Here is a 17,633-nt window from a genome sequence, read left to right as displayed (position 1 = left end):
TAAAATGAGTGTGGTAACTCACTCTTTCCCTGACGCTCTGTCTCACGGAGCTAGATTAAATGAGTGATTCATAACTGATATATTATCTGAAGCTTAATATTTAAACAAGTAATACTGATACTGGTTTAAATAAACAACTTGATTATATTTCCTGATTTTTGCTGAGCAACAGTTTGTGCTAAAGGAATTAAAGACCTGTCCCAAATATAGGCCTGTTGATTTCAGTGATATATGCAAATAATAGCCCGGGATATTACTTTAAGTTTTACAGTACCTAGTGTTGATGAATGTCGACTTGATTTATGTAATGGAGAGTATTACTTTTATTGAAAACCCAGGATAGTTTTATTGAGAACTGGACAAAATAGTGTATTTCTCAATGTTGGACCTGACTTTGTATGAATATTAGAAACATACTGTAGTGTCACCAATAGTCCCCCATTGACACTTTGTCTGTGTTGAGCCAATATCTTTGTATAAAAAACACATTTATTTGTTAATTTATCTCATTTTTTTATACTTATCCTTTATTTTTCCTGAATCTAAATGGCCTTCATGTTTATCTGGTTGTGGATTTTGTTTGTGATTGTTAAGCTTGTCTTTATAAACTGTTTATGGCAATATGTTGCAGGGCTTTATCTTGTTTGACAGCAAAGTTTACATTAATAACACACATCCTGCTAGTGTTAGCATGTTCATTCATACCCTTGATTGTACTTGACACATGATAATTTTATGGCCATTTCTGATTGCTAAATGACAGTTAACAACCATTATTTTTAAATACTCTTCTTGACTTCAACGAGCATTTCCAACCAGCACCAAGGCAGCCAGGAGACTCCTGAAGGACTGCTACATGTAAGGGAAGCACCACCTATTTCATACTGGAAGGAGTAACCAAGGTTTCACAAGTATTAAAAACAGATAGAGAAGGTGTTTATTTAGTTGCAAGTCTGAAGTCCAGAGTTAAATCAGTTTGGTTGTGAATATAAATCACTACTTTGTTAAAATACATGCAGTACTTTTAAATGTCATGAGATGAAGGCACGAGCAAAACAAAACAACAAAAATCTTTCAAATTACCATATAATTTCACATAGAAATATTGAAGTAGAAGCCGGCTGTTAAGTAGGTACACTATAATTTCTCTTTTGCATTGCTATCATGTTTACATAAAATATTGATAAAATCAAAGTCCAAGACAAAGATAACTATAATACATAAGGCAATGTCATAGTGATCGGTGCAAACAACTTATCCAAACAACAAATATACACTCAGTAAAATGTACGAGGCCATTTTCATAATAGTCATTAAAGTGAGAAGTTTTACTTTCTCCTCTTAAGACAGAGTGAACTTCTAGTGTACAAACATGCATTTTAAACAAATGAAGCTCACCAATAATAGATTCTCCTTCTCTAACACTTACATGTCAAATCAAATATGAAACTTGATTTAAAAAAGAAAAGGAAACTGATTAAAGTACAAAACAGCACCAAGGACACACTGTAATCCTCTTTGTTGTGTAAAATCTACAAAAGGCATTGGTTTAGGCAAACGATTAATCCATTGTGTATGGATCCACTATGTAAACATCACTGAATTGCATTTGATAGTCACCGTATTGTCCGAGGTCCTGATTTCAAAGGAAATGCGTGCTTCAGAGAGAGAGTGTATAAACCAGTAAGTAGTTACTGTAATATGGAGATGCTTGAGGAAGTATTAGCAGGAACATGTAGGACACATTAAGTACGCCAGCCCTTTCATACATACATTCTGACAGACTCATGAGATGACTACTGTTAGTTGCCTCAATTGTTCCACATATACCTAGACCTTGGCTTAACTCATACTGGTTTCTAGTAATGCCCTAAACTCTTAAATTCTTAACAATCGTGTCTTGAAGGAACTGGCAGGTTTACATTTCACTGGAATTGGACCTTATATGATCACGTGACAAATAAAAACTGAACTGATTAACTGACTTGAGTCACATAAAGTTGTATGCAAGAGTCAAATTAAATATCTACATTAAGTGCACATTGAAAAAATGTTAGAAAATGTGTGACAATGACAATGAGTATGGCTTTAAAATATTAGTACATAGTATTTACAAATCAAACCATGGCTGACAGAGTGGATGCTGCATGCCATCCTCAAGACATTTCACTCGGGGGTGCGGATGCTGAGAGGTCAGGTAGAGGTGTGTCGCTGTGGGGTGGCCTCAGTTTCATGGTGTTGAAGAAACCCATCACCTGACCCGGGATTTCTGCCAAGACGCTCTGAGCAAGCGCTTCTTGAGGACACTAGAGGAGCAGAGACAGAGTCACAAGGTGAGAGTGACAAACACTTGTACATGAATTTGGAGGAGATAGCAGGGACACTAAATAGAGCAACCAAATAAAAGAAGCAGGGATGAACAACAGGCATCTGAGTATTACATGATGAATATTTAGTTATTATTAGTATGATTAGAAGTATGTATAGCACAGTGTTGAAACAGGGAGAACCTCTGGAGTATACAGTAGAGATGAAACGGTATAAAAATGTCATAATACACTCATAGTGACCAAAATTATCCCAGTTATTAGTATTGTCACAGCATTATTAATATGTGATGAGAATGTCCCAAAAGTATTGACACTAAAACTGAAATAATTTCACCAAATTTTACAGTGAAAACCACAAATAAAATTTGCAGCGCTATGCACTTTTCATTTGCATGAAAATTAAAATGATAATATCTAATATGTTAACATATGAAAACAAAAAAAAGGGGCCTGTCTATGAGATACAAGCCCGAGTGTCTGCGTCACTGCATATGAGGACAAGGGACCGGTAGCATCACTGAGTTTACTTGCTACACACCCACTTTACAAACCTGGCAACAGCAAAACAAACATAAACTGCATGCTGCACCTGCATGTGGGAGACTGTTGCAAACTCTGGTTGATGCTTAGCATAGCATCAGTTTTTCAAAGCATGGTAATCAAACAGAGTTTTAATGATAATCAAAATTTATTATGGGGATTCTAACTGTTGGGAATTGTGTCGCGGTTTATCATGAAAGCAATAACCATTTCATCCCTAGTATACAGATAAACGATGCACATTCATGTGCAAACAGAGTGATGTTTCAACACTGACAGCTGCAACAGGTCGCCAGTTCATAGCAACTGCTTATGTTCCTATGGTTAGAATATGATTTACTAAAAACTAGCCCAGGAATGCTCTCTACAAATGTTCCTGTAGTAACAGGTTATGCTAGTGTTGTGCTAATGAGTTCAGTGTCTACACTAGTTACTGTACAGATTAAAGAAGTGTAGTGTAAACATACTTCCCAAAACATATAAATGGTATTGGTATGTATTTTGATCTTTAAACATGAGGAAATATTTTATTACTTTCTAGCAGAGAGAACCCATACTGCTGTCATAACTATACAGTATTTATACGGCTACAGCCAGTAGCCTGTTGGTTGACTTTAACACATAGACTGGAAACTGTATCATATGTTTATCAGCTGGTTTCCTACATATTTTCCATATCAAAACTTTATACTTTTCCAGACCCAAATTACCAGACTTCAAGGTCGATTTTTCATGTCAGGTTTGGTTGGGCCAAAAATGCTTTTTATGCCTCTTTTTATAATTAAGAGCCAAAACTAATTTGAAAATAGTAAAAAAAAAATGTAATTTTCACAGCGTCTGTGCCCCTCTTTTACTCACGGTATCAATGGAAACGATGATGTGTGCAGCTATAAATGTTTCCTTAGTCAGTTTACTTGATAACAACTCATCAAATGTACTGATAACTACATCAGTGTATCACTGATAAATGTCAACAAGTCAAGGTCAGTCTGGCCCGCACCCGCTCAAACAGTGGTCAACATTTTAATTGTGCTAAAAAAAAACTCTGCTTGTATGATCAGTTTATTTTTAGAAACTCTAAATTTAATATTTTAGAAAACAGAATAGGGGTAAAAGTCTGGAAACACAAATATTTTTTTTCCATACTTATCCCAGCCCCCAGGAAACCTGCTCAGCCTTGCTTCCAATTTTCCCCAGTAGCCACTTGCGGCTAAAAAATCCCTGCTGCCCAAAAAGCATTTCTCCATAGCCACCACTGTAAAAGACATGTCTGTACAACTGTTGACAGGAAACCTCGAACTGCAAATAAGGTAAATTATGACTCTCTCTATTATGATTTTTTTTTTTTTTTAACTTTTTTGTAAATCTTTCCTTGAGCTGAGAAGAGCAATTTAATAATCTACGACATCATCACAATATACATCCATGAGACGAGCAAGAACTTGCAGTCAGGATATTCAGTGGGCTGTATACTGCGAAAGTAAATCCGGAAGCTGTGAAGTTTTTTTTGGCGTATGCACCGGCCGCAATATCTAATTATTGTTTTAATTCTATGACTTATCCAGACCTGGAAATTCAGTTAACTAACATTTCTACTATTCCACACTGTGAAGGAACCCTGTATCTGGTTTCTTTAATCTGTACAAAAACCGATGTGTAAAAACATTTGCATATAACATTGCAGTTACATGGAGCATTAGACTTTTTCTTGGCTCTGAGCGGTTGCCAGGCAACCAGCAGAGACTCCAGGAAGTTTCTGCTCACTGCCAACAAATAGTCTTGCATTAATCCCCCTGTGAGAGCATTCATGAGTTAGAGATTTCAACAGAGTATGTCCACAGACCTTCAGTGCATGATGACATAACGTGAGGCATACTGTGAAGTGGACAGGATATAAAAAAACCCCTGGAAAACAGGGTGGTTAGTTAAGCTAACTAGGTTGTGTAATTATGCCTCTGGTCAAAATCAAATCATACAGCATTGAATCAAAGGTGGGGAGGAAAGAGGGGAATGAGGTTTGTTGGGTACTGGGGGTACTCCTACATTTCTAGGAAGGACTGGGTTCGCTGGGGGGTTCGTTGGGGGGCTTCAGGTCAAATAAATTGAAGAAGGAGGCCACTTGGTCAGGCAACTCTGCCAGTACGCTTTGGGCAAGTGCTGGAATGCCTGCCTGAAATTAGATGTTCAGACATTCGTGCATTATTTAAGGATTTTTAAAGACTTAAGAAGCTTAGGTGGTGCATGCCATCAAAGACTTTGCTTTATGATACAACTTACATCACGGAACTGCCTGAAAGGCACAAACTGCACAATGTCTCGCATGGCAGCCTCGCCTGTGGCAGAGCGTAAAATTCCATCGTCTCCATCCAGGAACTCCATGGCATCGAAGTCTGCTCCCCCTACTCCAACAATGATGATCGACATGGGCAGGCGAGAGGCGTTGACGATGGCACTACGTGTCTCATCCATGTCTGTGATCACTCCGTCAGTGATGATCAGCAGAACAAAGTATTGCTGTGAAACATTGAAATAAGGGGGAACAGCAGAAACAAAATGAAGTGGAAGCGCTTTTCACCTTCACTGATTGATACTGTGTGGAAAAGAAGAACTAAAATGATGTTGTCCCTGTTTAGTGGCTATTTCCAAATCAAAACTACAATAACAAACATTTGCACACAACAGCAACAATTACAGCATTCTGATTGATTTTAGACTTCCAGTAACTCACAGAGGCAGTTTCCTGCTGCATGGCTTGCCGGCCAAAATGGGCTACATGGTTGATGATTGGGGAAAAGTTTGTGGGACCGTAAAGCTTCACTTGCTGCAGACACTGCTGGTAGGCATGGACCACACCCTCTACACCTAAAAACAGACACACAGGTAAACAGAACTAAGTCTTACAGGATTATTTCACACATATTTCCACTTAATTCAGCACCACTGAAAATGGACAGCACACTGCAACATGATGATCAATTTATGTTAGAGAAATGATTGGTATTTTCTGTACAACTTTTTCAGTGATTGATACACTGTTATTTCTATCTACAACAAAACAGAGACATGCTGCAAATCCATTTTTGCTTGCTAAATGACTCGGACACCTATTGATTATCACAATTGTTGTCTATAAATACTTAGGTGACTGACTAATCAACTGATCAAACATGTTTCCACAACTCGTTGCACAAGTTACATATCTGCTTTGAACACCCCATGCCAAAACTTCAGTGGAGGATCAAATGATGCCAGTCTCATGTTATACTGTGCCAAACGACATCTGTGAACAGTCAAATGCCACGTGTCACAGTCTGTCACACCGAACACACAACTGTGTATATTTTTACCTGCACAAAACGGATCTGATGGGTTGAAGTTAATGGGAAACTCATGGCTGACCTGCAAACACAAACAACTATTAATCAGGATCCCACATCAAGTAGACTTGAATCACATCGATCCAAGACAAGCTTTTTTTGCGCTAAAGAATGTAATGATCACATGGAGAGAGGCCTTTACAAATATCCAAGCATGTTTTAATTAACACAAACACTCACATGCCATGTAGGAGGGATCTTGGCTCCAAATCCAAAAGCAGGGAACATCTTGTCACTACAGAAAGTGAAACGAAACAAGTGTTATTGTTCAAGTAAGTTGACATACAGAAAGGATGAGACCACAGTTGGACAGAAAAAGCTCCAAAAACACACAACTATGCTTAGATGGTTCATGGTGTACTATTCCTCTACTTTGTTAACCAACATAATACCATACTATTACTACATAAAACCAATATCTCTGTACCTGTCATAGTCCTGGATGACATTTCCCACTGCCCAGATAGCGGCCAGGTACTCATTATAGCCCTGAGGGTTGATGTAATGGAGGGACTGAGGGGTTCTGGGATCCCCGTTGGAGCCTGTGAAATCAATAGCAATCTGGCCCAGAGGGATGGGTAATAAAAGAAAACAAAAAATAAGATAATGCTTGATAACATGATAAAAAAAATGTTTCTTGAACACATTAAATCCTCAAACAAACACTGTAACTAAAAAAAGATAAGTGGTTTTTTTTTGTTTCTTCAAAGATGCATAAAAGGATTAAAAAATGTGTAGTACTCACAGTGAAGTTAAGCTGACAGCCGCCCATTATGTAATCCAGGAAACTATACTCCTTCACTGTCTGAAAATAAATATTGGTGACACAAAGTCATTGAACTGTTTAAAAGAAATAATGTAACCACATATATGCTGAGGTACTGCACTGTGGTGTTGTTTGCACATTTACTTGTATTATTTCAATGTTACAACACATAGCGAGATACAAACTATTGTATACATCTGCATACGGTGAATGGTATTGTGCCTTTCTTGTCTTCCAACTACTTAGAGCGCTTTTTTACCCTACAAGTCACATTCATTTTTTCACACACACAATGTCTGAATGTTTAGGAGGGAAGTGTGCTCATTAACCAACATCGCTGCCGGATTGCCTACCTCAATAACTTCATATGACAAAGCTCATGGCAGTGAGTCCCAGTGGTGTGTGCATCACTTTTTAGTGTCCTCTGGAAACAGTTTCTGCTGTGAGCTCCATGCAGTACTTTTTCTAAATGCTGTGCATGTGTTGTCAAATTGATAAAGATGTTTCTTCAGGTGCTCGTGTTGTGTCTATTTGCATATCTTCCTAATTTGCAGAGTACTAAAATACTAATCAAAGAAAATAATAAGTTCATACAAAAAAAGAAACCACAGTACCTTGCATTTCTTTATTACGATAACCCCAGAGTTTTTGTATCCTTTCTTCTTCTGTTTCTTCTTACTGTTGATGCATTCAAACTCGGCCTGAGAGAAGCAAAAACACACCACACACGTGTCAGGAACAATATGTACATTTTTACACTTTAAAAATGCCAGTCAAGCATCACCAAATGCTTTTAATGAAAAAACAAGTAGGAGAGATACACTGTTTTGTCTATGCTTACGGAAAATGTCAAATCTGGGACATACCCATGCAAAAAGATAAGGCAAATAGAGCTCACCGCATATGTTTGTGATGCCTGCTGAATTGCACACAGTGAGGTCTCAAAGGATCCAATAAAGTCATGAGATCCACTGCTGTTGTAGTCATAGCAATCTACCTGGAATACACAGACAGTTCGGAGAAACGCCACAAATCCAGTCAATTCTCTTTAGAAAATGTATTTTTATATCCAACTGATAAACTATCATCAGTGTGTGAAAATCAAAGCAGATGAGACAAAAGCATGCTTTGGGAGTGAAGATCAAATGTAAGGCAACACCCTGATATTAAGATATCAAACAGAAAAACACACACAAGCCTCCTAATAGTCAGAAGCGTACAGGTCCCACTACCTCCTTTAGTGCAAGACACACAGAGTACCTGCTCAGAATCTGCACACTGCAGCTTCTGAGTTCCTTCAGTGTTAAGAAAACAGGCAAAGACAAACAGATCTAGACACAGCATGGAGCAACCAGTACATATTAGACAAACTGTGTGACGCTACAGTCAGTCTACAGGATGACTAACTAAGAAAGCTTATGAATAATTAAAAAAAGGGATCCATCTTAATGGAAAGCGTCTACTTTCTAGGAAATTGGCCCGTTGGTTGACTTACTTGTTGATACATAATCAATATTTGCCAGGTAATTTAAAAAAAAATCAATATTAGGGATCGACCAAGTCTTGGCACAGATGCAATACTCAGCATTTATACAATTGCTTTGGCTCTGATGCTTGGTTACACATCACACCTATCAACACTGACAGATAGTGTGACGGGCAAAGGTGAACGCAGATGCAGACTGGAGCGAGCAGAACTGTGATTTTAACATAAGGCAGCAGATATTACTGATGTTATAATAAACATCATATTCTTCTACACTGTTGTTTTTAAAACAGACCAGTGTTTCCACTGGTAACATTCTGCTGTTAGTAACAGTACTTACTACGAGAGTTACAAGGAAAGGAAGAGGGAGTGAGACTGCGCCTGGATGCGGCAAGAGATGTGACCAGATGATCCATTTTGTAAAGATACAGGGCAGTGACAGAAAGTACAGACATTTCATACACCAGATGTATATGACTGAGACCTTCCCATACGCATTCAACTCTGTTGGCCCTGCTCATTTGATACAGTTGTCACCCTGTTTGTCACTGTAGAGAATCGAGTCTGCAGTGTAGTTCATGCACTTTACTGATGAACCAGAGAACTGTAGAGTAACACTGTGCTTTATGATCAAAGGAAGTTTTTGTATTGTGTCAGAACTTCCCTCCCCTCTCTCTGAATGGATGCAAGGTATAAAAGTGCAGTGTGGGAATGTAACACTCAACCAACACTATGAAAGGCAGTCTGCAGTACATGCAGAAAACGTTTCAGCACAGGATGGGCATTGGCTCATATTTTGTTTTTAGATAACTTTAAATGTTTTACAGATAATGTCCAAAGAGTTCTCTTCTGTAGCATTTAAGGGTCTGTGCACATGCCACGTCTTTAGCCGCCTGGAAAACGTGAGATCGGACGCTGGCCGCTACTTTGGTGCCTTTTCTGTGCCAGCTTTCAAAATAAGGACACAAAAAAGGCGGCATGTGTAGGGCTCTTAATAGAACACATGCTTAAAGGAGTCAAAACAAAGTTTTCTTCTTAACTGCTTATTTATATGGGTTCCAAATATCTGTTATCTGTCTCATTGATTACTAATTATCGGCATCAGCTCTGAAAAAAACATATTGATCGACCCCCAATCCATATACTGAATGACTGAACGCCACTAGTGCCGACAGAAAAATGTGTTACTTTTCATCATGTGGCCTAAAAATGTATATATTTCATATGCTTGAACAATAAAGTATATTTAATATTAAATACCTGATGAAGCCAGATTTTTTTTGTGATCAACGACACATGAGATCACAGTCTACTATCACACATAGGCTTCATATCCTGTGTTAAAAAGGAAATTAGTAAGTTCACAGTATATTTTCTTTGTATTGTATCGACTGCGCTGGATATCCTGACTTATAATTTAGCTTGACACACACTCCATTTTGAATTAATGCTTGTGCTCCATTGTGTTACTTAATAAACACAATGGAGAAGTTCAAAGAAAGTTAATGGTTAACTAGGGACACAGGATGATTGTGGTGATGACGCTCTCATCATTTAACAGGTAAGTTGACCAACGAGCCAAACTCCTCTTTTTTTTTACGCAGTCCTTTAAGATAGATTTAGATGCGTCAAGGACTTTGGCCTGTCCTGTCACAGACACTGCATCCTTCACGTGAAGAGTACTCACGTTGGAAACAGTACACTCACTTGCACTGTAGAGTGGAAAGCATCTCTTCCTGACAAGTGTGCTTTTACGGGTTAGAGGGTGGAAACAAAAAACAACATACATAAACTAATACTAAAATGCATTTCCTTATTTGCAGAAGATAATCACACCCTTAGATATATACAACAAGATGCAAGCATTAAAACACAGGCAGGGTTCCCACTGTGGCCTTGACCCGGCGTTTCCTTGATCTTACATGACAAACGTAAAATGCTTCAATGATCAATGTCGATGTTCAAGAAAAACATTTTGCCAAATCTCACAGGCCATTCAATGAAGCTAATCCAACACTCACAGTCATTAGTAGGTTATAAACTTTTACATTTGGAGAAAAGTTCCAGGCAACTTTTTATATAAGCATACACAACTAAAGCCAGAATGAGACGGGAGGGATTATTTAATTTCCTCCTAATAGCAACCCTTCAATGAGGACATGCAGCGTGAAAGAAGACAGAAGAAAAAGGCTGTCCTGTCATCAGTCACAATGCGTTACAGTCCAGGTGTAAGTGTGTGTGTGTACCTTTATACGTTTCTCCACGTCACCTCCACATAGCGACTGCATCGGGATGCGGAACGGTCTCCACACTGGGTTTAGGGTGTTTTTCACCATCTGTATAACAGCACAGATTAAAAACAACTTGTATACACCTTGTAGTTGTGGCTTTATTTGCCCATGCTCTGCCCGAGAACCCATAGACTGGATAGCATGGTACTCAATGAGTATATCTGCACCTCTGTCCTGTGAGCGAGCTGCCATCCAGTTTCTGTCTGCTTGTGGAATTCCAGGAAAGGGTCAGACTTGCCCCAGAAATCCTGGAAATAAGTGAGAACGTGCAGGTGATCAAATGAACTACTTAGTAATTAGAAAATGCAAAATTTCAGAGTGTTTTTCTAATCATAAAAACTTATCTCCAGTAGCAAAAACCACAGTAGCAATTCAGATTTTTTTTTAACTCCAGTAGGATCATCTACAATATTTTATTATTTGTAAATTCGTAAACAAAATTCAGATACTCAGGATACCTTTTTATCCAGTTTTCTACCGGCAGCTTCAAATTCCACCACCCTGTTGTCTGTTCTTTCTTCAGCACATATCTACAAAAACATGAAACAGCACTGTGTTGAAAAATGACACAAAAGTGCAAATACACCAAGAAACAAATGGACACTTAAAATCAAATATCCTTAAATGCTCCAAATGTCATCGCCAATCTAAACAATCATAACTCACAGTGATGGTTCCTTTCCCTGCTGGTCTCTTGTCCTTCATGACAAGTGGTCTTGTTAGTTTCCTTGAGGACACAATCTGGACACAAAAACACTTTTCACTAAAAATGCCACAGCCCAAACACCACTTCAAATGATAATTCTTGGAGAAAGAAAAGCACTAATATGTGTTTAACCCCAATGAAGAGAGAGAAGCATAATGAGTAGGAATTTGTGATGATTTTTGTAGTAAGCAAAGGGGGCTAACCTGTCCCAAGGTACACTCCAGTTCTCCAAGGAAGTCCGCATCTTGCAGACTGTGGTTATCACTGTCAATGTCGTACACTTCAAACCTCAGCTTCTGCACCATCTCAAAGTAGTAATCGATGACAAAAGTCTTGGAGAACTTGGGATTAAGGCAGTTTTTGATTTTCTCCGTCCGGCCAATCTACAGATACATATTTCACAGTCAAGGACTTTTTTTGTACATAGCGTCTGTCAGACACACTTTTGACTCAAAGCAGCCTGGCACTTAAATTTCCACAACAATGACAGCAAATATAGTTAAGTTATCCCAGTACTGGAAATACTTCAAATTCTGAAAAGTGAAAATAATTCTGGCCTTTAAACCTACTTACTTCACACCAGTGAGGCCCTGAGCTGTTCATGTGAAGCACGCACAGAGGGTCAGACTTTGAGAAGGTATCCATGTCGAGCAGATTGTCACAGGAGATGCTCAGTGCCACCTTGGTCATACAGTCACTGACCGCTGGCCCCGGGGCTCCTACTGCTGCCATCACAGCCAGGAAGACACACACCTACTCACACACAAACTGAAGAACAGAAACACAGATCTTAGAAAAATGGAAGGGAGCATTTAACATTCTAACTCCCATAGCCATCCAAGTTGTAATTGAGCCATGACTTTGAACCCCATCAAGCTTGGTCAAATGACTGGCTTGTAAAGTCTGCCTTTTCCTCCGCTCCTGATTCATGGAGTCAAACTATGCAAAGTTTAAAACCATGATCACAAACCACTGTTTATGAATGTGTAACTGTTTTCACTGATTTTCTGTTTTTATCTTGTGTTCTGTAGGCTTTTCCCTGTTTTTAATTTTGTATTTTATGTTGTGTAATCACTTTTGACTTGTCTGTCACTCGATGTCACTGTGAATAAGAGCAAACTTAATTTTTCAAACTTATACTGACAGCTGCAGTTTCATTTAGTCAGTTTAGTCCAAGCAGTCTAGCTCAAAATAGGGCCCAACCCAGGAGAAATTGCAAGAGTAGTGTGTCATAATTTTTACTGGTCCAAATACACTCCTGCGTCATATATAAAAGGATACCATCATGGATTTAGTGGGACATTCTGTTTAAAGGTCAAAAGCAAAGTGTAAGCGTTTTACAGTGACACAGTCTGGGTAAAATGGTGTTAATATTGGAGGGTCTGTGTACACCTAGCACAGTATCCCTCCACACTGCTCCTACCCAACAGTCAGGATGGGGTAAAAGCAGAGCATGAATTTCCCTATGGGGATCAATAATCAATAATCAATAATCATTTCCCAGGGGGATTTTTCAAGTATCAATCAATGCAGGGGAAAGCACAATGATACTGATCTACCAAGGCGGAGAGACAATCAGTCTCAATCACAATAAGAAACACTTAAATAATTATATATACAGCAAAATGACTATCTACCCTCCACCCTGCCATGTTTCACAGCTTCAGAGTGTATCATCAGGTTCAGAAATGGATGGGAAACTTGCTACCACCGGGGTTGGAGGATCCAAGACTCATGCCACATTCCCATTGATTCTGGCCAAAGCCCTGCTCATTATTTCTTGTTGGAGCTTGTGCACTGAAAATGTAAGTCAGGATGCCAAACTTTGTGCCGTAAATGCCAATATCGAGGACTTAATTGCTACCTTGCCTGTTCAAACTGTACAGGTGTTTGCCCAAATATGGTAGCATAAGATTATATATAGGCCTACAGTCAAGGTATGTTTCAAACTTGGTCTCATTTAATGTTTCAGTCTGAGTGCTAATATGCATCATGGTTTTCATGGGGGGGAAACATATTACAAAGACAAGTTTGTATGTGCAGAAAATTCAGTGATAATATGATTTCTAGAACACCCTAGAAACCAATGTATAGACATAAAGGATATTAAAATAGCATGTTAGCACGGGGATTCTTAATAAACAATTAACAATGTTCAGAGGCAGAGATATGCACTTCTTTGTGTGATGCTGTGACACAAATGCCCCAGATTTTGACCCCTAAATTTACCTTGATCCACTAAGTATACAATGGCATACTTTAAATATATTATTTGGACAGCCCGCTCGGGTCAAAAGATACAGACGACACCGTCCCAAAGGCCAAGGGGGGCCATGAAAAGGTCTATGGTTGACCTTTAAATTGGATTAAGCACAACAGTTTAATCACTGACTTGAATCACTGTTATAAGTGTTATAAGTGTTTTTATTACTTATATATTATAAGTTATATGTATCTACATGATAAATAAATGTATTCTAATCACTAAAACACATTTCAGCATGCCATCTGATGCTCCCACCCCCTGCAGGTATTGTGAAATGGTTCAGTCCATCTGACAGAGTGGGTCAGTTGCGTGATGCGCAAAAGAAAAAGTCAGGGTACAGAGAGAACAAGACAATGAAAGGAGCAGAGAGGCAATGGGCAAATGTCTGGCAAAAGAAATGTGAAGAAGCAGCAGATATGACAGGCAGAGCTTATGGTGAGAAGTGAGGCAGAATAATTTTTAGCAAAACAAAATCTCTCGTATCAGGCTCAGTTTTAAAGCTACAGTGAAGACACTGGGACACTGGTATCATATCAAATGACACGATCTAAGGCATCCATTGGTACCAACCATGTTATGCTATCTTGTCGGAAAGGGGGCCAAATAACGCTCCAAAATTACGCTAAATTTTGGCAAGAAAAAAAGAAACATTGCCCTATTTAAAATGTGTATTTAAATATTTGTGCATACTGGGGTCCCTAAACAGTCTATACTCTTTGCACTGTTTCACTTCAGTATGCAATGTGAGCATTATTTGATTAAAGTAGCCTCACTTATTGACATGGACGTCATACTGTTACCCACAGCAACAACAAGCATGGCTGAAAGTGAAAGTATTACAGACTCTGCAGTGGCTCCAAAAAAAGGAGCGGCTTCAGTAGTGTGGAATTAACTGTCAGGGACAACGTCTCTCCCTCTCCTCTCATGTTGTGCACACAGGAGTCGGTGTCATCAAGTGATTTTGTCATAAACCTTTGGTAATGTAGACCTCATGGCTCAACAAAAAACAACAAACATGTGACTGTGTGATAGTTGTGGTATCATAACAGCCTGTCACAGGTTACAGCGTGATGATTAGAGGACAAATGGCAGAGCATAAAGGTCCAGGTGGAAAAAACAACAACTCAATAATTAGGATTAGGATTTTACTAAAAGAAGGAAATCACTTGTTGATTTATATATATACAGATCCCAGGGGACATTTTTGTATTTGGGAGCTGTTTAAATGTGTTATTTGTGGTAGATTTTATTTTGTTTAACTATTAATATTGTAACGGAATCTGAATCTCACTCTGAGTTACTGTTGTTTACAAACTAAAGAAATGAGAGATCATTTTTGTTTAGTTTTTACTGAATATTTGAGGGAAACTGTAAAACTATATCACTTATTTTGTTGCAATTCTTTTTTCTTACATGAATAATAAAATATTTTTTGACTTATTCAAGAATATCATTATTGCAAAGATACCCTGAAATACTGTGATATTATTTAAGGGCCATATCGCCCATCCCTTCCTATTTGGTCACTTATGATTTGCGCTTTTGAATAAACACCTTGCGGTCATTTCCTCAATCAGTGTTTGATTTGACTTTTCTGTAATCATTCATTTGAAGGCTTTTTTTCAGCCCAGGACACACATGTGGAAACATGATTAATTTTGCACAGTGGTATGTGATTGTGCCCCTCCCCCCTTGGCATGAGTGTGAATGAAGAGCCCACTTTGGCAAATGTTGTCCCACTCTTGATGTGTCCTAATGGCTGGCCTATATTTGGATGCCCCCACGGATCACAAAAAATCTTGAAAGATAACTATGCTATTCTCCCCGGGTGTGGAGAACAGACTGTCTGGATAGGATAGGACTAGTTTAGCTATCTCAGTGTGCAGAGTCTGGCAGCTGACACGCCCAGTTAACTTCATGCCCATGAACCAAGCAAACACGCCAAACTGCATTCAAAGAACATGCTATTCATTGTTTGATAATTAATAAAAGTACTGTTTGTATAACACAAGGAGATTAGATGATTCGTACGGGTTGTTTGGTAAATTCGGCCAACACATTATGCACTTACTGCCCCTTTAGTTTCAATAAAATGTAAGATTTAAATGAAGCTACGCGCAGTGCCAAACAGCGGTGGGGGTTTTCCTGGCTATCCTGTGGATGAGATCGTCCAAGACTGGGCTAGCGTTAGCTGAAGCTTTCGATAACGTTACGTGTCAAATCAAAGTAAAACATTAACTTTGATTATGTGGTCAGTCCATTATAAAGAGATCTGACTTATGTTACGTAGTTATTTAAAGTAAATTTGATGGAAGGAAATCTAACGGACCGAGCTGTGGGGGCATAACGTTACTAACATAAACGTCTAAACGTTAGCTAACGTATATTTAACAGTTACACTGCTGTCAAATATACAACGTAAGAGTGTTACGGGGTTTTTCTAACGTTAGCTTATGTTAATTTGAACGAGCTAACGCCTTTTAAGTAAAACATAGGTAACGTTACGTTGACCGTTAACGTTACATTCCCGTAAGTAAGCAAGTAGTAACGTTAACTAATAAAACCGTCATGTTTAACGTTATATATTTATGGTGACAGCGAAAAAAACATAATGTAAAAGGGAGTCTTCGTACCTTGTTAGCTCGCTGACGTTAGCTGGGAGTCCTCTGTGGTTTGATGTGTAGCAGTGACACAACCGTGGAGAGGGAGCTCGCGCTACGGTGGGCGGTGCCTGGTGCGCTCGATTCCAGTTAGGGGGACACCCGTCAGTCAGAGCAGAGCAGAGCATAACGCTCATCATTTTTATCATTTTGTAGTATTTAACAAAATATAGAGAGCAGCTAGTGACGTATAATCCATCTTTAGGCTTACAAAAGGTCCACAAACACAGCTACAAAAGTGGAGATTTGATTACATATGAGAGAAGTGGGATTGTGTTACACTTTGAGAAAGTAATGCAATGAAACCAAAGGCCTTTCACTCATACACAAAGCCTAAAACCAGGATTTAGTCAAAGCTGATGTAGTCAGACATAAAGAGAGCATCCCTGAGACCCCAGCTTTTATTTGGTATGCATTTTTAATTTCTGACTGGAATGTAGGATGTCATAAGTATAAAAAGATGTCTTCTTTTTTTTAGTAGTTGCAAGCATGTAATAGATTATAGAACAGTTTATTTTGATACCTGAACATTGTTGTGCCAAAACAAAATTACAAAAAATGCAACAGCTGTTTAATGTGTTGTGACTGTGAGGGTTAGAGGTCATTGCTCAGGTCCAAAACTGATCTAATGGGTTATTTTCAATGGCCGAACATGGATGTGCAAAAACAAAATTGCAAACAATACAGCTTATTTAAAAACCTTGTGATTTATGCATTTTGTAACTCTCTATTAAAGTTTCCCCGCTTTGTATTCCAGTCTGCAAATGTCCTTTTTTCCTGTAGGAACAGTCCGTCACATATGTAATTGCCCTGTGTGAAATGCTGGGATAATACAATAATAAAGTCCCAGTGTCCTCAAGCGAGTACTTCCTAATTAACAGCATTTTAGCTCATTACTATTACTAAAGTTGATAACATTTGTATGCCATATCAAACAGACATAAAATTCTAATCAGATTTTGTACCTTGCCCACTTTTGTGTCGGGATGAGCTGTAGAATGAGCATAAAAGTGTCCACAAACATAAATAGTTCAACCAAATCTGAACCGGTTTTGTACCTTGTCCACTGTCGTATCAGGATGACAACAGGTCTAAGTTAAGCAGAATGAAGTCTAAGGTCCAGTAAACTCACTGTAATGTCATCATAGGAGGACACAGAGTGTCAGGAGGATATGATTAATAACATTTTTAGTTTGATATGCCATACAAAT

General features: G+C 38.6%; 1 protein-coding gene across 2 annotated transcripts; it reads right to left on the bottom strand.

Annotated features, from left to right (window-relative positions):
- Positions 1–912: 912 nt before the first annotated feature.
- On the bottom strand, positions 913–16,471 carry LOC125881630 (copine-3-like). 2 transcript variants are annotated; one of them, XM_049564854.1, is made up of 17 exons: positions 16,396–16,471; positions 12,070–12,264; positions 11,700–11,879; positions 11,457–11,531; positions 11,249–11,320; positions 10,958–11,038; positions 10,746–10,835; positions 7,912–8,010; positions 7,628–7,714; positions 6,993–7,052; positions 6,675–6,808; positions 6,428–6,482; positions 6,218–6,269; positions 5,599–5,732; positions 5,148–5,384; positions 4,914–5,040; positions 2,166–2,306 (listed from the first exon to the last, which is right to left on the bottom strand). In XM_049564854.1, the coding sequence occupies exons 2-16, from the start codon at positions 12,226–12,228 to the stop codon at positions 4,918–4,920; spliced, it is 1,638 nt and encodes a 545-aa protein (XP_049420811.1). In that variant the 5' UTR covers positions 12,229–12,264; positions 16,396–16,471; the 3' UTR covers positions 2,166–2,306; positions 4,914–4,917. The 2 variants fall into 2 exon arrangements, with proteins under 2 accessions (XP_049420810.1, XP_049420811.1); XM_049564853.1 differs by lacking the exon at positions 4,914–5,040 and having other exon boundaries at positions 913–2,306.
- Positions 16,472–17,633: the final 1,162 nt, after the last annotated feature.

The sequence above is a fragment of the Epinephelus fuscoguttatus genome, linkage group LG21, assembly GCF_011397635.1.
Source record: "Epinephelus fuscoguttatus linkage group LG21, E.fuscoguttatus.final_Chr_v1".
NCBI lineage: Eukaryota > Metazoa > Chordata > Actinopteri > Perciformes > Serranidae > Epinephelus > Epinephelus fuscoguttatus.
Note: the sequence above shows the minus strand (reverse complement) of the source record. Positions and strands in the feature narration are given on the sequence as shown.

Coding starts and splice junctions, on each gene's coding strand:
- LOC125881630 (XM_049564853.1), bottom strand. CDS start 12,228: ATGGCAGCAGTAGGAGCCCCGGGGCCAGCGGTCAGTGACTGTATGACC. Junction 10,836..10,957: donor AGCTCGCTCACAGGACAGAG/GTGCAGATATAC, acceptor GCTGTTATACAG/ATGGTGAAAAACACCCTAAA. Junction 5,385..5,598: donor TGCAGCAGGAAACTGCCTCT/GTGAGTTACTGG, acceptor AATGTTTCACAG/CAATACTTTGTTCTGCTGAT.